Source organism: Drosophila santomea, unplaced genomic scaffold, assembly GCF_016746245.2.
Source record: "Drosophila santomea strain STO CAGO 1482 unplaced genomic scaffold, Prin_Dsan_1.1 Segkk101_quiver_pilon_scaf, whole genome shotgun sequence".
Lineage (NCBI taxonomy): Eukaryota > Metazoa > Arthropoda > Insecta > Diptera > Drosophilidae > Drosophila > Drosophila santomea.
The window spans coordinates 1,519,750-1,537,790 of record NW_025318933.1 but is presented as its reverse complement, the minus strand read 5'-3'; the positions used below and the strand labels follow the sequence as shown (position 1 = coordinate 1,537,790).

Below are 18,041 nucleotides of genomic sequence, written 5' to 3'. Positions count from 1 at the left end.
TGTGACTGCTGGGGTGTTGACTCTGGCCTCGAACTGACCTACTCTATCGGTTATGGTCATGAATTTCATCAAGGCCCTGTCTGCCTCAGCTTGCGCCATTTTTGCGGTTGCTCTCGTAATTTGGGGTGAGAAGTCTAAATTCGGTTTCGTGTTCGGTGCTGACCGTGGAACTTGGAGCGACGTGCTCGTGGATTTCCGTGGAGTTGTCGATGGGCTTTTGCTTCGAGTGGGACTTGGGCTTTTGAAGGGCACAGAGGACTCGCTCTTGGCTCTAACTCGTTGAGACGTTTTGGAAACAGTCAAACGGGTTTTTACCTCCTCACCGTGGCCAATTGGCATATTAAGCTCTCGGAGGAGCCGAAAACCGTGTGGGGGCGAAACAGTCTGTCCACTTGGACAAATACGGGGACGCTGGATAAAGCGTGCAACCAAGCTCGAAACAACTTATATATTGGGACGCTGGATAAAGCGTGCAACCAAGATCGAAAGAACTTATATATTGGGACGCTGGATTAAGCGTGCAACCAAGCTCGAAACAACTTCTATATTGGGACGCTGGATAAAGCGTGCAACCAAGATCGAAAATAACTTATATATTGGGACGCTGGATTAAGCGTGCAACCAAGCTCGAAACAACTTATATATTGGGACGCTGGATAAGCGTGCGACCAGTTGGCTCGATCGGAATGTTCCGTATTTGGAAAAAAAATAACTGGAGTCGCTAGATAAAGCGGACACCCAAAATAATTGAAAGCTAAGGATTGTTGATTTGGAGTTATACTGGGTCGCTCGATAAAGCGCACAAAAGTAATTAAGAACCAAATTATCGCATCAATTTAGACAGGGTGTGGGGGCGCAGGACAACGCGTGAAAAAAGATGTGACAATCGGAACAAAAAAAAAACACCGGGGTCGCTGTATTGAGCGAGAGACAAAATCAAAAGAAAAATGAATAATCGGAATTAATCGATTTAGACAAAGGTAAGGGGGCGCCGGATTGCGCTTGAAAAACAAATGGTAATCGTTACAAATTATGTTATCGTTTTATATAAAACCTGGGGTCGCTGGATTAAGCGCGGAATACACAATAATCGGAATAAATGTTGCTATCGATTGAGAAAAAAAACAGATATGAGGGCGCTGGATCACGCTGGACTATAATTGTTGATGTGGGACGCTGGATAAGCGTGGATGTTCGGCCAATTTTTTGAGACGATATATGCGAATCGGATATGCGAATAAATCAAGAACGGAGTTAAAAAAAAAGTATTAAAGAAACAAAAATAAACACACACTGACACTTTCTATGGGAAACTAGAAAAAAGTAGTGTCAGTGTGAACGGTCCCTTATTGGAATACATATACATACATACATACATACACACATATATATACAATATGTAAATGTGAGCGCCGATGGTTGTTTTTAAAATTTGTTTTTTTGTTATTCTTTTTTCTCTTACTGCGTTGGAGGTTGTGTTCGTGGATGTGTTCGTCGTAGTGTTGGCTGCAGCCGGTTCTTATCTGCCGGTCCAACAAAACGTCTGTGCTTGTCGTGTGTGTGGAAGGTTTCGTGTATGTGAAAAAGTAAACAATAACATTAATATATGTATGTACATATGTTGGATGATATGAATGTCTGTTTGAATGTTTTGAGTGGTTTGGCAATTAATGAAACACCCTATGACCATGCAGATGTACGACGTTGCGTATGTGCCATGTACGCAATGTATGCAGATGCAATGGACATATGTATGTACATCGATCGGCCAACATACATGGAATGTCTGTATGTTTTTGTGTATGTGAAAGTTTGGGTGCCGAATTTAGTTTTTTATTTGGTGTTTTTATTGGAAAGTTGATGATTGGTTGATAACATAAAAGGGAAAGGATGCATACAGAATATACACACGAACATATATTATTGCGCAGGTGGCCACTAGTTGATAGTGAGCGGATTTTGATCGCAGCAATATATATGCGTATGTATATACATATATGGTGGGGATTTTGGCACCGTACTTATCTCGGCAAAGCGCTGGATGATCTCGGGCGAAGAACCAAAATGTTGAGACGTCGGGGGCCTGAAAAGCTGATGTCGCAAATATTCCCAGAGTTTAGTAAAACAAAAGGTGTTGGAGTTCGTCCTTCTCGTTTGGGGTTTTGTTTTCAAGTAATTTTCTCACATAAAATAACGGCTTCATGTCCCACTTTCGAAACATTCCGCCAACAGCGATGCTCTGCTGGCGGGATACCGGACTCAGCTGTTCGGCATGAACAACGAGTATGTTAAAATGTATAATTTTGATGATAGGACATTCTAAAGTAATATATATAGGGTGTTTTTTTTAGAGGTATAGAACTTTAAATTGCAATAAAACAACGATGGATTATTCGATTGACATGAATTTTATTGACATGAAAGATAATCTTGTGGCATTACATTTTAAATATGATTTCTGGCATATGACCGCCACGGCTGGCTCGGATGTAGTCCAATCTGGACGTCCAATTTGCAATGACTTTTTCCAATATTTGGCCGTATATCGGCAATAACACGGCGAATGTTGTCTTCCAAATGGTTTAGCGTTTGTGGCTTATCCGCATAGACCAATGACTTTACATAGCCCCACAAAAAGTAGTCTAGCGGTGTTAAATCACAAGATCTTGGAGGCTTATGAAAAATCGGGAACAACAGCAATCTCGTTTTGGGCCCATTCGACGAATCTACGCCTTGCTTGATGATCGTTTGGTTTCAATTCTTGCACGAGTTGGATTTTGTAAGCACGCATGACGAATTGCCAAACCAAACTGAGAATAAATCACTTGACAGCTGTTAAATCGGTCGCCATCTTGAACAGTAATGCCAACTTAAAGTTCTATACCTCTAAAAAAAACACCCGTTATTTAAAAAATGCTAGTATTTTTATAGAAACTGCGTGTAGGCAAAATAGGTTTCGGCTCGTACCCAAATATGCACGATCATAAAATTATGATTATCGGCAAACTTCGGGTTTTTTATTTTCCTTGACATAAGCAAATTTCCTTGGCATATTCTCATTTTAAAGACCATTATTTTGAATTAGTTTTTTTATACACTATCAATATAAAATGCTAAAAAAACTGGTCAGTCAAACTACTAAAGACAGCAGTAATACTACCGGTTAATATATTATTATATATTTTGGATAAGAAAGGTCATGTTGATCCGCCATTTTTTATTTCTTTCTTGATTTCCTTCACAGCGCAGCGGTTCGCAATGTAACATCTTTTCAATAGTTCGAACTGCCTTACTATATTTAACCTCTTGTTGACTATCATACATTGCGCTACGCCCAGCAAGGACTTCGCTCCCCTTCCGTTCCGCGTTTTCATTTAGAAGCTCTCTCATTGAAAAAGTTTTACGAGTTTTTTTTTATTTATTATTAATGTAACGATACATGTAAATTTATATTTAATGACACAAATTATTTTTCAGGTTTTCCGGAGGTTGTAATTGCACTCATTTTGAAGGATGTCTTATCAGCGCTTACCTATATTCACCATGAGCATTATATTCATGGATCTATGAGGGCTAAGTACATACTTTTAAGCCCCAAAAAAGCTGTTATATCAAATTTTAGCTACTGTCAAAGTTTTATTAGTCAAGGAGAAAAAAAGAAATTTATATATGGATCAACGGTGGGAATAGAAAAAGCGTTGTATTGGACAGCTCCAGAAGTTTTATATCAAAACCTTTCTGGTTACACTGAAAAAATAGATATTTATTCCATCGGAATTACTTGTTGTGAACTGGCAAACGGGTTTCAACCCTTCAAAGACACAGAATTAACATACATGTATATTGAAAAAGTACGTGGAAGTCCGCACTTGCTACTAGATAAAAACAGCTTATTGGAAAATCAAGGTAATTTGTATCATATTGCTAATAGTCAAATACGGCAGGGATCTGAGAGCCTTTGCTTGGTGGAGCCTTAGATAGCGTAAAATATATTTTTGGTATATCGATAGAAATCGGCAAAACTAATAAAAAATACACGTTTCCCTTTTTCTAAAATACTAGTAACAATTATGACAATTTATGTCAATTATGATAGCTGGCAGGCATGGCATCGTTCAACTCGTGCATCTCAGAAAAATTATCCGCTCCTCTATTTCTTTTTATTGCCGTTCTTTGTTTTTATCACAGTGGATAATATTCTGGTGAAGCGGTAGAAACTACAAGAATCGTCATTTTCGTTTTGCGTTGTGCCTGCTAACCGGGCGTGGGTTTAAAATATTGAAGGGTTCATTCCCATTTTTGAATAATGCGCCCTTAGGCAAAGCTCGTGCGCCCAATTTGTGTTAGTCTGTGACGCTATTATTTAATGAACAGTTACCGCCAATATTGAGTGGAACTTGGTGGGCAGAACTTTGGCTATACGCACAATTCGTAGACCGGTACATGTATAGATTAAAGATGTGCCCAATATGTAATGAGCAACATTTAGTGAAAGACGATGCTTATACTACTTTCCGAATTAATTATACAAAAAAGCATCGGATCTGTTTTCTATGCATGGAAGAAGGGACGGTTGTGTAAGAGAGACGGGTGCTGCAATGTCTACGGATGGCAGACATGGCGTCAACACCTTCTGTTCGATGACCTTATACATACGGTAAGGCACTGAGGTGGTGAGCTTATAAATTTGCGGAAAAATAGAAAGAGAGAGTATTTTGCCTAAATTATGAGATTTATTTAAATTTTGTTTGAAAATATTTTTTTTCAGGGTAAGCAAACGAAAAAATAATATTTGAAGGGTGGTCAAACGATAGAATGCAATTTTAAAGGATGATCAAACGATTTTTTTTTTAAATATTTAGTTTTAAGAGGTGGGAAAACGTTTTTATTTTTTTTTAAGGCTAAGCAAACGAAAAAAATAATTTTTGAAGGGTGGTCAAACGATAGAATGCAATTTTAAAGGATGGTCAAACGATTTTTTTGAAAATATTTAATTTTAAGAGGTGGGAAAACGTTTTTATTATACCCGTTACTCGTAGAGTAAAAGGGTATACTAGATTCGTTGAAAAGTTTGTAACAGGCAGAAGGAAGCGTTTCCTACCATATAAAGTATATATATTCTTGATCAGGACCAATAGCCGAGTCAATATGACCATGTCCTGCTGTCCGTCCGTCCGTCTGTCCGTCCGTATGAACGCTGTGATCTCAGGAACTACAAAAGCTACAAAGTTGAGATTAAGCATACAGACTCCAGAGACATAGACGCAGCGCAAGTTTGTCGATTCATGTTGCCACGCCCACTCTAACGCCCACAAACCGCCCAAAACTGCCACGCCCACACTTTTGAAAAATGTTTTGATATATTTTCATTTTGGTATTAGTCTTGTAATTTTCTATGGATTTACCAAAAAACTTTTTGCCACGCCCACTCTAACGCCCACAAACCGCCCAAAGATGCTACGCCCACACTTTTGAAAAATGATTTGATATTTTTTCATTTTTGTATTAATTATGTCATTTTCTATGGTTGTACCAAAAAACTTTTTGCCACGCCCACTCTAACGCCCACAAACCGCCCAAAGCTGCTACGCCCACACTTTTGAAAAATATTTTGATATTTTTTCATTTTTGTATTAGTCTTGTAAATTTCTATCGATTTGCCAAAAAACTTTCTGCCACGCCTACTATAAAGCCTACAAACCGCCAAACACTGTGTTTAAGACTCTCCTTCTCCCTACAAATAGCTGAGTAACGGGTATCAGATAGTCGGGGAACTCGACTATAGCGTTCTCTCTTGTTTTTTTTTAAGGGTAAGCAAACGAAAAAAATAATTTTTGAAGGGTGGTCAAACGATAGAATGCAATTTTAAAGGATGGTCAAACGATTTTTTTTGAAAATATTTAGTTTTGAGGTATGAAAAATGCTTAATTGCTTAAGTGCTTATATTTTCTAAACTAAAAGTTTTTTCAAAATTCTAAAGGGTGGTCAAACGTGGTCAAACAAAGTTATTGCGATTTAAAAAAAAAAAAGTTCAAAAAAGTCAACTTTTTGAAGTTCGAAAATTTTCGAAAATGTTCGAAATTCCATATCTTCAAAACTGGTCAAAAAAAGTAATTGGTGGTCAAACATGGTCAAACGATTCCACCTTTCAAATTTCAAAAATTCGATTTTTGCGGACCCAGCTTCTTTGAGCTTCTATCTATATATTATGTGTATTTAGAGTTTAGTATAATCAACGGTCTTTAACGATCTAAAAGTTTTTGGAACAACTTGGCTTATATGGTCGCGCCTAGTGAGAGTTTAGTTGAATGTAGTTTGGGGTTTATGTAATGGGCTTTACATTACTAACCATAGTTCGTAAAAAGATCCTTGTTACATATTCATTTACTAGGGCATATGATTTTTAGTACGCCCTACAACTACATTTTACAACAGTTCGAGTATAACTTGTCATTAGTTGGTGAGTTATAGCATTTTGAGTAAAACTACATTTGTTAATAGGAAAAAAATGGATGAAAAAAATGTAGCGTGTTGGTAAAATACTGTTTTTTGAACTGAAATAATACAGTTGTCCAAAACGTGGCTTGATAATAAGTTTCCGGATACAGCCCAAGAAAAATCAACCATCAGTATGCTAAGTTGTTACCGAAGAAAACATCAAAAGAAATCCACAAAATTATATTGAATTACCATAAACTGAAATTGAATGATAAAACTGGGACTTTAAAGATATCAACGGATCGTGTACATCGTATGATTCACGAATTTTTGGGTATGAGAAAGCTCTGTGCAAAGTGGGTGCCGCGCGATTTCACTTTTGGCCAAAAACAACGACGAGGAATATCTTTTATTGATTACCTTAAAAAAGGAGGAAAATCAACTGTGACTATTACATAGGGTTATTAGACCGTTTGAAGGACAAAATCGCTAAGAAATAGCCACATTAAAAAAAAAAAAGTGCTGTTTCAATAAGACAATGCACCATGCCATGAAAATGAATGCAACAATTCATGAATAGCGTTTCGAATTGCTTCCGCATCAGCGCAGTCTCCAAATCTGGCACCCAGCGACTATGCCCTGTTCTCGAATCTCAAAAGAATGCTCTCTGGGAAGAAATTTTCGTCTAATGAAGAGGTGATTACCGATACTGAGGTATATTTTGAAGCAAAGGAGAAATTGTACTACGAAAATGGTATCGAAATATTGGAGGTATCCCTTAAGGAGACTATGTTGAATAAAAAAAGCAATTTTGCTAAAAAAAATATTTTTTACTATGCTAGGCCGGTGAATTTTTCAATTGACCTGTTACCTTAAAGAATCTTCACATTAAAAATGGTGCAGTTCGTTAATAAGAGGGCATTGTAATGTTTGCTTGTTCGATGATTCGGATTAATTGTATCGATGTCCCCCTATTCATCCGTGGCCATCAGTTTTTGACTCTTTGTATAATATAGCCAGTTTATTTATTTTTTTATGATTATATAATTAATTAATGCTTACTCAAATCCCTCGGTGTTAACTCATTCCGCTGCAGATCTCCAGAGTTGATGTCCTGTCGTCCGGTGTTTGCGCTGCAGCGCGCTGTCTGGAGTTGATCTTTAGTTGTTAGTCCCTATTCTTCGAGACCACCTCCTGTGTCGCCAGTATCGCGTCGGGAGACCCAGCTACCCATTTCCATGCAGATCCGAATTAATTTATCGAGCGAGGTTTCCTCTCGAGTCAGTTGCGTCTTTGAGGTTGTTGCCGCTTGCCAAGGTAGCGCCTTCTTCAGCGATTTCCTCCATATGTTTCCCAGGTCAACGACGTGAAGACGCTCTTGATTCTCCATATATCGCCGTTCTGAAGCGGGACTATCGGTCCTTCGTACTTGTAGATGTGGGCGGCTTCCACTACGCAAGTGAGAACGAAGCCTAAAGAAAATTTGTTATATGGAGGTCTTAATGTTTTTAGGTGTTTATGTGGTGCTCGTTTGTTACTTGTTAAGTTTCATATTCCATATTTATACCCGTTACTCGTGAAGCGTTTCCGACCATATAAAGTATATATTTTCTGGATCAGGATCAATAGCTGACTCGATCTGGCCATGTCCGTCTGTCTGTCCATATGAACGTCGAGATTTAAAAACTTGAAAGTTGATATTCAGCAAGCAGACTCCAGAGGCATAGACGCAGCGGAAGTTTGCTGACCCATGCTGCCACGGCCACAAACCGCCCAAAACTGCCACGCCGACACTTTTGAAAATTGTTTGCGTTTTTTTTTTGTCAGTCTTGTAAATTTCTATAGATTTGCTAAAAACAATTCTTAAAAACCATCCAAAGCTTCCACGCGCACACTTTTTAGAAATGTTTTAGCCTTGTAAATTTCTTTTGATTTGCCGAAAATTTATTTGCCACGCCCATTCTAAGGCCCACAAAACCGCAAAAACCGGTCCGTGTTGAAATTTCTCCTTTGCAGTTCCACTTTCGCACTTTTGCTAGTGAAATGTATCGCCTATTTTCTTTTAAAATGGTAAAAAGGGTGAGCCCTGATTTCTTGCTTCACTTCCTTAACATTTTTCCGGACTTTGTTTTAATTGTTAATGTGTTGTTCTCCAAGTACTCTTCGGTCCCGAACCGCGGCTTCTCCTCGGGTTTAATCTGCCAATAGCTATGTGAACTTTCTCGCCTGGATTTTAGGTGTCAGGTTCCTGCCCTTCTTTAATAAAATTGTAATTTAACAGAAGTGTTATATCGGTCTACTTGGATTTGGACTATTACAGCATCCTTGAAGGTTGTTAAGTCGTATTTTAAACACCTGTAGATTTCCAAAAAGGTGGAGTGAAACTTTTTGACTTGGCCATTCACTTCGAGTTTCTGGATTGAAGTGTGGTATAATTATATTTCTAGCGTTCGCAAGTAGTTCAGGAGTGTTGTGCACCAAAGGCCCCTCCTCGTTGTCCGACAGTACCATTTTCGGGACGGTAAAATAGTGGAGAGGGTCTACCGGTCAAATGAACCGAAGTCTTGGATTCTAAGGGAAAAAGCTTGGCAAATTTTGTTTGCTTATCTATACGGCTTAAGTAGACCTTTTCCTCCAACGTGAAAATATCAATGTAAAGTCACGGTTACGTTGGCAACTTAAAATTCTCGAAGTAGTGCTCTTGAAAAACCTGCAAATATGCTTCAGGGATTTTAAGTCCATTGATGACTACGGGTTTTACAATTTTCTGCAAGGCAGCTTTCCAGAAGGCATTTGAGCCTTCCAAAGGTCTTTGGCACTGGAGTCGTTCCCTTGGTGTGCGCTGAAACCTGACCGATTGTCCTCATGGGTTCAACTCCATTTTTATGGCAGGTCTTGGGGCATGGGATCTAGGTGCATTCTAATAGCCTCCTCCCGATCCCGGATTATAGGATCCCGGATCATTGGTTGCCTGTCGTGCAATTGGAATGGGCCTGGAAATCGGGAAGCACCTGGAGATTGGTAAGGTCGGGAAGAAAGAGGGATCGTAATTATAATAGGATTAGTTCCCACCCTAGAGACAACATTCTGCAATTCAATGCAACAGGAGTATGTCTCCGGAAAAATTGTTTGATTGCAAATCAATTAACACTTGGACAATCCCCATTGACACCGCGGATAAAGACATCCAAAGTTAGTTTTCTCTGTAAGTTTTAATTAACGCGTGCACGACCTCACCGGCTTGTCTTTCATTCCTTAAATTCCTTAAAATCAGCGAAAGGTGGTTATTTACCTCTATGGCTCCAAAGTCCTCTTCCGGGGTAACTACCCTATCGCTAACCTTGCTATTATCGTCTCTGATACTAGCCACCTGAGCGGTCCATATCTAAAAGTGGTATTGAGTTGGGTAAGGGTCTCAAGAGCTAGCCCCTTTAATTTGGAATTGAAAAAGATACGTTTCAATCACCCGTGTTGGTACTTGGTGCGTTATGTTTTGTCGTGGTTATCTTCATTGTTTCAGTGTAATTTAAGGGTTCATCGCCAAGTAGGTGGTACTCCTTACAATATGTGCATTCTAGCGGGATAGAATAAAAACAAATGTGTTTTATTATTCAGGAAAGGTGAATTCAAGACACTGTATTTTTTTGTCGTAAGTTTTGCGGCCGGCGTTTAATGTTTTTTGGGCCAAAATTTGTTTGCAAGACCATACCGAAGGCTATCATGTTGTACCACATTTTGTATTGATTGCGTTCTTGGATTGCCTTGAGGGAAATCGTGCACTGGTTACGGTGGCCTGTAGGTGTTCGTTTTGGGATTGCCTACGGGTTTTTACACAATCCAGCAGGCAGCTTTTTTAGACGCATTCCACTCCTCTTACCGTTTCTGGGAGATAACCGGACGTTGAGGTTTCCACTCACGCTCGGTGGTTCTCACATATCACAGTGTTTTATCATATCACCGGCAGCACGCACTTTCCTCTTTTTCTTTTAAATTTTTTTGTTTTGAAAAGGCATAGTTGTAAATTAAACGTGGGCCTACTCTCGTGATGAGACAACTGTTCGGCCGCCAGTTAAGTCAGTTGATAATACTATCTGGAATAACTCCCTGCATTCTTTAAGTTTCGATCGCATCAAAACTAAACGCTTTGACTTGCTTGAATTCTTAGTTAGTTTTATTTTCTATAATTAAATACAATTTTAGAATTGAATATTGACTCCGCTCAGCTGCCGAAACTCGACTACCGACCCAACGCTTAGCCGAATCCCACGGTGTCACTTCGCTGCAGTCACACCCGCAGCATATGCTTATTCGCCAGCACAACGCTTTTTATTATTTTGGTCCAAAAATTCTGTGTATTGTTGCCCTTCTCTTTTCGTCGGAATTTGCTCGTACCTCGACTTCATATCTATCGTCATTATGAACTTTTCTTCCCTTATTTGGTTCAAGGTAAAGTGCACTCTTGGTACAGATTTTTCAATCAGTAGTCTAAGCAGCCCCAGTTTATATATCTTCTCGTTGATTATTGCTTGTTGATTTGAATTACAGCTTTTATTTTGATTTTTATACTTCATTTTGTTTTGATATAACTAAATATCGGATATTCGAATTCCACGACTTTTTTCACTCGTTTACTGCATTGCAATCTCAAAACCCTAATGAAGTTGACCTTCGAGTGCCTTAAAATCGTATCCGATAAGTACATTTTATATATTTTGTTTTCTACATACCATGAGGTTTTGCCCAAAACGGTGAAGCTACAATTTTTTATTTCGAGAAAAACACTATTTTACGTCTACACTTTTGCCGCTGTTTTTCTTAATTTTTCGTATATTTCGTTATTATAAAACAACTATATACATATGATTTTAATTTTTTGGTGTATATATGTATAGTAGACTGCTGAGCACAGTGATAGCTGTCCGATTTTGATCAATTAAAAACCAGAATTAAATGTTCTTAGGTAATATATTATTTTTTCATTATTTCTGTGGTGGCATTGTTCTGTGGTGTGGTATATACTACCTGCCATAAAGTGAAGTCTTTTTGGAAGGGTATATCGACACTGCGTGCCAATGAGTATCAATATTTAATATAAAGTATCAAAAATGTATGTACTTCATTTGATCAAAAATTTCTTCTTCACTGCGTTACAAGCTTTTGACCAAAATCCATATTTTCTATGTAAGGGTATAAAAATTGGGTTTTTATTTAATAGCAAGGCACAGAAGCAACTGTGTCTCGGGACCTAGCTAAGTTAGTTCAACAAATACAATACTGTAGTAGTAGTAGTACTAATAATTGCCCTTCAGTACCAGTCCCTAAGGATTCCCTAACGAATCCCTAGGGAGTCCCCAGGACTCCTAGAGGAATCCTAGGGGAAGTCCCCATACAAATCTGACAGGAATTTCCATACAACAGGCGTTCGTGGCGAGGAATTCAAAGTTCCCGAGGAAATCCTCTGGAATTCCTCAGGTATTCCTCGGGAATATCGAAAAATAAGCAAGGGTTTTTTCCCAGGAATTCCTAGACGAATTCCCAAGGAATTCCTGGACGAATTCCCAAGGAATTCCTAGACAAATTCCCGAGGATTTCCTGGATGAATTCCCAAGGAATTCCCAAGGAATATACCTGTAAATCCAGAAAATTTTCCAAAAAATTAAAAAATTTACTTTAATTGTAAATTAATCTTGTTTTTTTTTCCTTTATTCGACTATTTTTTTCCTTTTTTTGTTTGCATTATTTTTAACACATGCCAGTGCGTGGGCCAAGGCCTTCTCCTGGCTGCTGGCCTTCTAATGTGCTTATGCTATCTGTAACGAAAAGTATTTTTATAATAATATTATTAGATTATAGCAAAATAACAAATATACATACCAATCAGAACGGAAAATAATTTGGGAAATGCTTTTAATGACTTTTTCCCGTTTAGGCCGTCTATGTTGTAGGCGCACAACAGCGTTTCTGACAATACGCCCTTTATTGCCTTTAACAAATTGTTGCTTTTTAAAATTTTTGTTATTGCTTCCATCTAAAAGAAAAAATTAAAAATACAGAATGAATTTTACGATCACTTAGACCATATATACTTTACTTACGTAGCGTTCTTTGGACCCTGAGCTTATGTTCTGATCTAAAGCCACCAGGTCTTCCTCCGATGTGACTGGGAACGCCACATCCACAGCCACATTCTTCGCCTTCCCCTATACGAAAATCTCCAACAAGGCCGTCATCCTCGCAACCTGGTTCGTGGTCTCCGCAAGCTGCTTCGTGTTCTCCGCCAGCTGCTTCGTGTTGGCCTCCAACACCGTCTCCAATGACCGAATCCTTTGGCTGATCTCGGCCATTTGGTCGTTTATTGTCGGGGGTTGCCGGGTTTCCATTATCAGATCATCCTCTATTAAATAGAAATTTTACTGATATAAAAATGACTGCAATAACATTTTATATGGTTCACTTACCCTCAAGGGAGAAAACAAATTGGGTTAGCTTTTGGCTAGTTGTCGGCTCTTCGGACATCTTAAAAGAACTATAAACGTATTAACATACGAGTATTATGTACTTTTCGCAAAATCATGCACTTTGGAATGCAATTAGCTATGCTAACTTATCAACACGAATTACTTTACTTACCGGATTTATATTTTTTTTGTTGAAAATAAATTGAATTTTTTCACAAACACGACGTGTCACTTTCACAATTAATTGCAAATGCAAAAGAAAAGGGGTGACGGAAAACGAAACCGAAAATTCTGAAAGGCGCGTGCCAGGGTATTTCCGACCATAATGATCCCGTGTAATTAGAATTACATAGATAAATAATTAAAAACGGACGCATTGACGTTGCCTATAGCGACAGTTTAATTTCTTACAAAATCGGCTTACAATATAAATCAACAAATATAAATTAAATATACACTTTAAAATATAAAAATATCCCACCAATAATTAGAACGGTATTCAGAAGTCTATACATCGCGTTTTTTCTCGACTCTGATTTTGTCTCCTCTTATCTCTCACTCTCATTTTCAGTCACTGCTCCGAACTACTTCGAAAAAAAACCAACAAATATGAACTGCGGGCAGAGGCAGCGGCAGTGCCACGACAGAATTTGGCTTGACTTTGGTGTTTGAAACTTTGCTAGAAAAAGCATGTGAGATTTGTTTTTGTTTTTCGAACTGTGGCGAGGAAAAATACGGGCAAGGAATTTTGGTACTGAAGGGTGTATATAAGTATAGTAGTATAAGCCCCATTGCAATATTAGAATGTAAGAACTAATTATAAGAGTCGCGAATGTAAATAGTATACACACACGTGCTGGATAAATGAAGAGTCAGTCGTCGCTGAACTTTCACAGAGCGCACACTAAAATACAATAACAATCCTTGTTTAGCTATTGAGCTTTTTCAATAGCTGTTGCGAATAATAAATAGCCGAAGAAAGTTTGTTTATTTTCCGATACTGTTTATTTTGCGAATTGTTTACGGCAGCTAGGGCCGACAAAGAGCTATATCGAATGCACAAGTTGAGTCTTTGCCGAAAAATGAAGAAGTGACAATTGGCGGGACAGACAGCCGAAATGCAGCGCCCAAGCTTAACGTAGGTAGATAACAAAGAGAACAAGGAATGAGCGCCGTACAGATAAATGCGTGCGAGAACAGCGGTTTGCACTATGGGCATCGCAACTGCTACCACTGACTACTTCGGCTTACAATATTATGAGTATGAGATTAGTCACTGCACAGTTTAGGCGGCTGCGTGACCCAACAGCAATCTTCATGCCGGACCTCGAGCTCTTCTAGGTGCAATTCGATCCCAATATTGGCCTATTGGGGGGAGGAAGACGGTTACCAAGGCCGTGAACAGATGCATCAGATGTTTTCGTTACCTTTAGACTAAAAGTGTAAACTAGACTCGTTGAATATTATGCCGCAGGCTGTGAAAAAACGGTCCACACCGTATAAAATGTATATATTCCAGATCAGGATCGGATCACTAGCCTAGTCTTGGAACGATGCATAAAATATTAAAAAAAATTAAGAGAACCAGGCATGCTCTTGCTATCGGATTCGTAAGAATTTTATAATTTCGATTTGAAATCCATAAATTGGTGCCCCTGTTTTCGAATTCGTAAGAATTGTAAAACGGGCACTTTTGTCTGGCCGAAATGAAAAGTAAATGTCTTTTTATATCAAATCAGATCTTATTTACTAATGGAAAAAAATAGTTTACTCAGTGGACAAAATCATTCTGCCACTTAGTTATTTTATAAAATACTTATTTCTGACCATGCCTCAGATTTGACAAACAAAAGTGGCCATCGGCAACAACAAATATAAAAGTCATTTTTTCGCGTTGCTTGATTTTGACAAAAAAATATAACAGTTGTTTGAGCAGCAAGAAGCGATGAGAAATGAGATAGCAAAACGAGAGCAAAAATCGAATTCGACAAAAAATTACGATTACCAGAGTCGCTTGTACTTATGCAGATTCTTGTAACGCCTTTGCGGTGTCAGCAATCTGTTACACATTTAAAAAATGTTTTTTTTTTCATTTTAATGTAAGTCCCACCGATTTGTATTGATATGCCAAAAAAAATTTGGCCCACGTCCACAAAACTGTCACACCCCTTAATTTCTAAACATGTTCTTATATTTATTTTTATTTTATTATTTATTTTGCCCATTTGCAATTAGCTTTTCAGTACTGTCCAATTAAATCTTCTATTAATTTTAGGATCTCTATCAACGAATCACAAAATTAAACGAATTGCTCGTGATGTAATTGTAAACAAATCATTTTCGGAAGACTTTCATCAATTCGTTGAAATCTGCTTGAATAAAAACCCTTTGTCTCGATGGTCTGCGTCAAAATTAATGACACACTCGTTTCTTAAGCAATGCCGGAATACCAGTCTTTTACACCAATTAAAAGGCGAAGATATATTAAATATTAAAACAAAAGAACGTACGTATGCTGACAATATATATTTATGAATTAAATATGGTTTACATTGTTTTATATGAAAATAAACCCTTTAATAAATTTTACTTTACACGCTTTTTAGCTGTCAGACTTCCTTTCTACAACAAAATACTCTTTACTTAAGGTAAATCGATTTTATTAAATTGGTTTAGTTGATAGGTCTATTGTCTCCAAGTTTTAAAAGCTTATTTTCGAAACTGTGGAATAGATTTTTTTAACTGTGCGGTTATTCTTTTTATATTCTTTTATAATCAGTCATGCTCCGGTCATCGAATTCGTACGATTTTTACGATTTCGGTTTGAAATCTAGCCGAAATGAAAATTAAATGCCTTTTTTATATCAAATCAGATCTTATTTACTGAGGAAAAAAATATTTTACTCAGTGGTCAATTGATTTTAATTCCACATCACCAAAAGATCTTTCTGCCACTTAGTTATTTTATGAACAATTTATTTCTGACCCCACCATATATTTGACAAACAAAATGTTGCCGTCGGCAACAACAATTTTCGATTTGGCAAGGGGTCGATAAGTACTTCGCTAAAAGCTATCGCGAAGGTTGCCATATACCATTGGTAAAGCGAAACAGGCAGATAAAAATACGTATAAAATATTAAGAATTTATTAATTAATTTAAAAAAGACGCAAAGGTGCAGTTTGTAAATAATGTTGTTTAATTTAATTACTTAAATGGTCAAAGTGCAGTAGGGAGTAATTGCGAATAGCGGAATTTAAACTGTGAAAAAGGTGGCAACTATAGATTTTCTCAAACCCTCCAATTTCTGCCTTCTCCTGTTTTCAAAACAAGCAATTACAAATATAAACGGCACTTTTTCACGTTGTTGTTTAATGACAAAAAAAATAAAACAGGTGTTTGAGTAGTAAGAAGTGATGCGAAACGAAACATTCCGATAGCAAAACAAAAGCAAAAATTTTACGAAAATCAAATCGAATTCGAAAAAAAATTACGATTACCGGAGCATGCCTGAATTTATAATAGTTTATTTTGTCGACAGTTTATTTTAAACTGTTCTTTGATGAACGTCCCTAAAAAGTTTGTTCGTTGGGCATGCAGCTGCTGAGATGCGTCAGACTTCTCGCTAGGGTGTTGGTGTGCGATATAAGCCTCTTTATTTCGGCTATTGCATTTTTGACTGGAGGCATGTTCATGTCTCGTTAAATGTTTTCTTTTCGAACATACCGCTTTGCTCCGATGATAGTTCTGATGATCTTTGATTGAGTTCGTTTGACGATGTCCACATTGCTATTGCAGGTATTTTCCCATAGCGGAAAACCATAGGTCCAAATTGGTTTCAGTACAGAGTTTAAGAGTAGTACCTTATGGTTCACACTTAGCGGGGAGTCCGCGTTAATCAGCCGGTGCAGGGTGTTGGCTTTGAGTGGGAGGACCCCTGCTGCAATTTGATGGTCATTGAATGTAGCAGTATTGCTTCTCACTGCAAAATTTTTTTTCGTAGAGGTATGAATAGATGACTTACGGAAGTTACTGGCGCCGAGCCAGTTTTTCCTTTAACCGGAATTTGCAAACTTTAACCGGAATTTTATCGAAAGCTGGTTAATTAAAATTGAGTAAGTAGTAATATAAAAATTAGCGAACAGACCTTAATCATTCTAGCATTAATATTTTTAGATTTTTAATATTATTTTTTTTTTGGCAATTCAATAGAAATTTACAAGACTATTTAAGAAACATTTTTTTTTTAACGTTAGACATGATATATACAATATTAAGTCTAATAGTAGTTGTATATGTATTTTGTTGCTAGTATCAGGACCGACGACTCTATTTTTTATAGTTTAGATTTTATGTGCTAGATTACTTAATTTTACAAACAGATTAATATTTTCGGTTGTAGGGATAGGAAGAGCTGATATGGGTGATGTCGTAACAAAAATTCGGGTTCTGATGCTATCAAATTGTTCCCCAATTATGTGTTGAACTAAGAGAATACGGCTACAGTAGCATGAAGGCGGGTTTGATCTTAATATTAGATGTTCATGTGTAAGGTGTGCCCTATTCGTAGACGAATGTATATTGACCATTTGGGTTTGGTTATTTTGGGATCGTTATGCCACAGGGATCGTTGTTGAATTGCTTATGTTGAATTGCTTGAATTGAGTGAAAGGTGTCCAGCTGATACATTTTAATTGTTTTATGTATTTACGAATTTTACGTTTTTGACTTGAGTCTTCTAATGCTGGTGTAACTAAAATAGTTGCCAAAGCAGCATATTGGGCCGCTCCATCTGCATATTCGTTCCCCACTATACCCACGTGGCTAGGTACCCAGAATCTGGTTATGTGTCGATTTTTGTTGGTGAGCAAGCCACGGATTTGGGAAATTATCTGGTTTTTGGAGTTGAGATTTTGGATGGCCATAATTGTTGACAGGCTGTCTGTGAATATCACATGACGTTCCCTGACCGATTCCGCTATTTTGTAAGCATTTAAGATGGCAAGGACCTTGGCTGTGAATACCGTAGATTGTGTGGGCAGGACCACAACAAAGTGTGAAATTGTTTGAGTCAACTACTGCAAAGGCAGCTATGTTGTCCCTTAAGGTCCCTTAACTCATGGTAGGCATGAGTTTGCATAAAG

The 18,041-nt window shown here is 37.7% G+C and overlaps 2 protein-coding genes across 3 annotated transcripts in view; one reads left to right on the top strand and one right to left on the bottom strand.

Moving 5' to 3' along the window:
- LOC120457473 (putative serine/threonine-protein kinase STE20-like) overlaps positions 1-18,041 on the top strand; it is a 69,014-nt gene that overhangs the window by 20,713 nt on the left and 30,260 nt on the right. Inside the window, exons 2-3 of the mRNA XM_039645023.2 lie at positions 3,478-3,906; positions 15,172-15,402. Of these exons, the coding sequence (XP_039500957.1) occupies positions 3,478-3,906; positions 15,172-15,402 (660 nt within the window). The remainder of the gene's footprint in view (positions 1-3,477; positions 3,907-15,171; positions 15,403-18,041) is intronic.
- On the bottom strand, positions 7,142-11,155 carry LOC120457475. Of its 2 annotated transcripts, none has more exons than XM_039645027.1 (2): positions 7,977-11,155; positions 7,142-7,910 (listed from the first exon to the last, which is right to left on the bottom strand). In XM_039645027.1, exons 1-2 carry the CDS (start codon positions 7,988-7,990, stop codon positions 7,613-7,615), a joined length of 312 nt encoding a protein of 103 aa, XP_039500961.1. In that variant the 5' UTR covers positions 7,991-11,155; the 3' UTR covers positions 7,142-7,612. The 2 variants fall into 2 exon arrangements, with proteins under 2 accessions (XP_039500961.1, XP_039500960.1); XM_039645026.1 differs by having other exon boundaries at positions 8,006-11,155.

Coding starts and splice junctions, on each gene's coding strand:
- LOC120457475 (XM_039645026.1), bottom strand. CDS start 8,103: ATGGACAGACAGACGGACATGGCCAGATCGAGTCAGCTATTGATCCTG. Junction 7,911..8,005: donor AAACGCTTCACGAGTAACGG/GTATAAATATGG, acceptor AATTTTCTTTAG/GCTTCGTTCTCACTTGCGTA.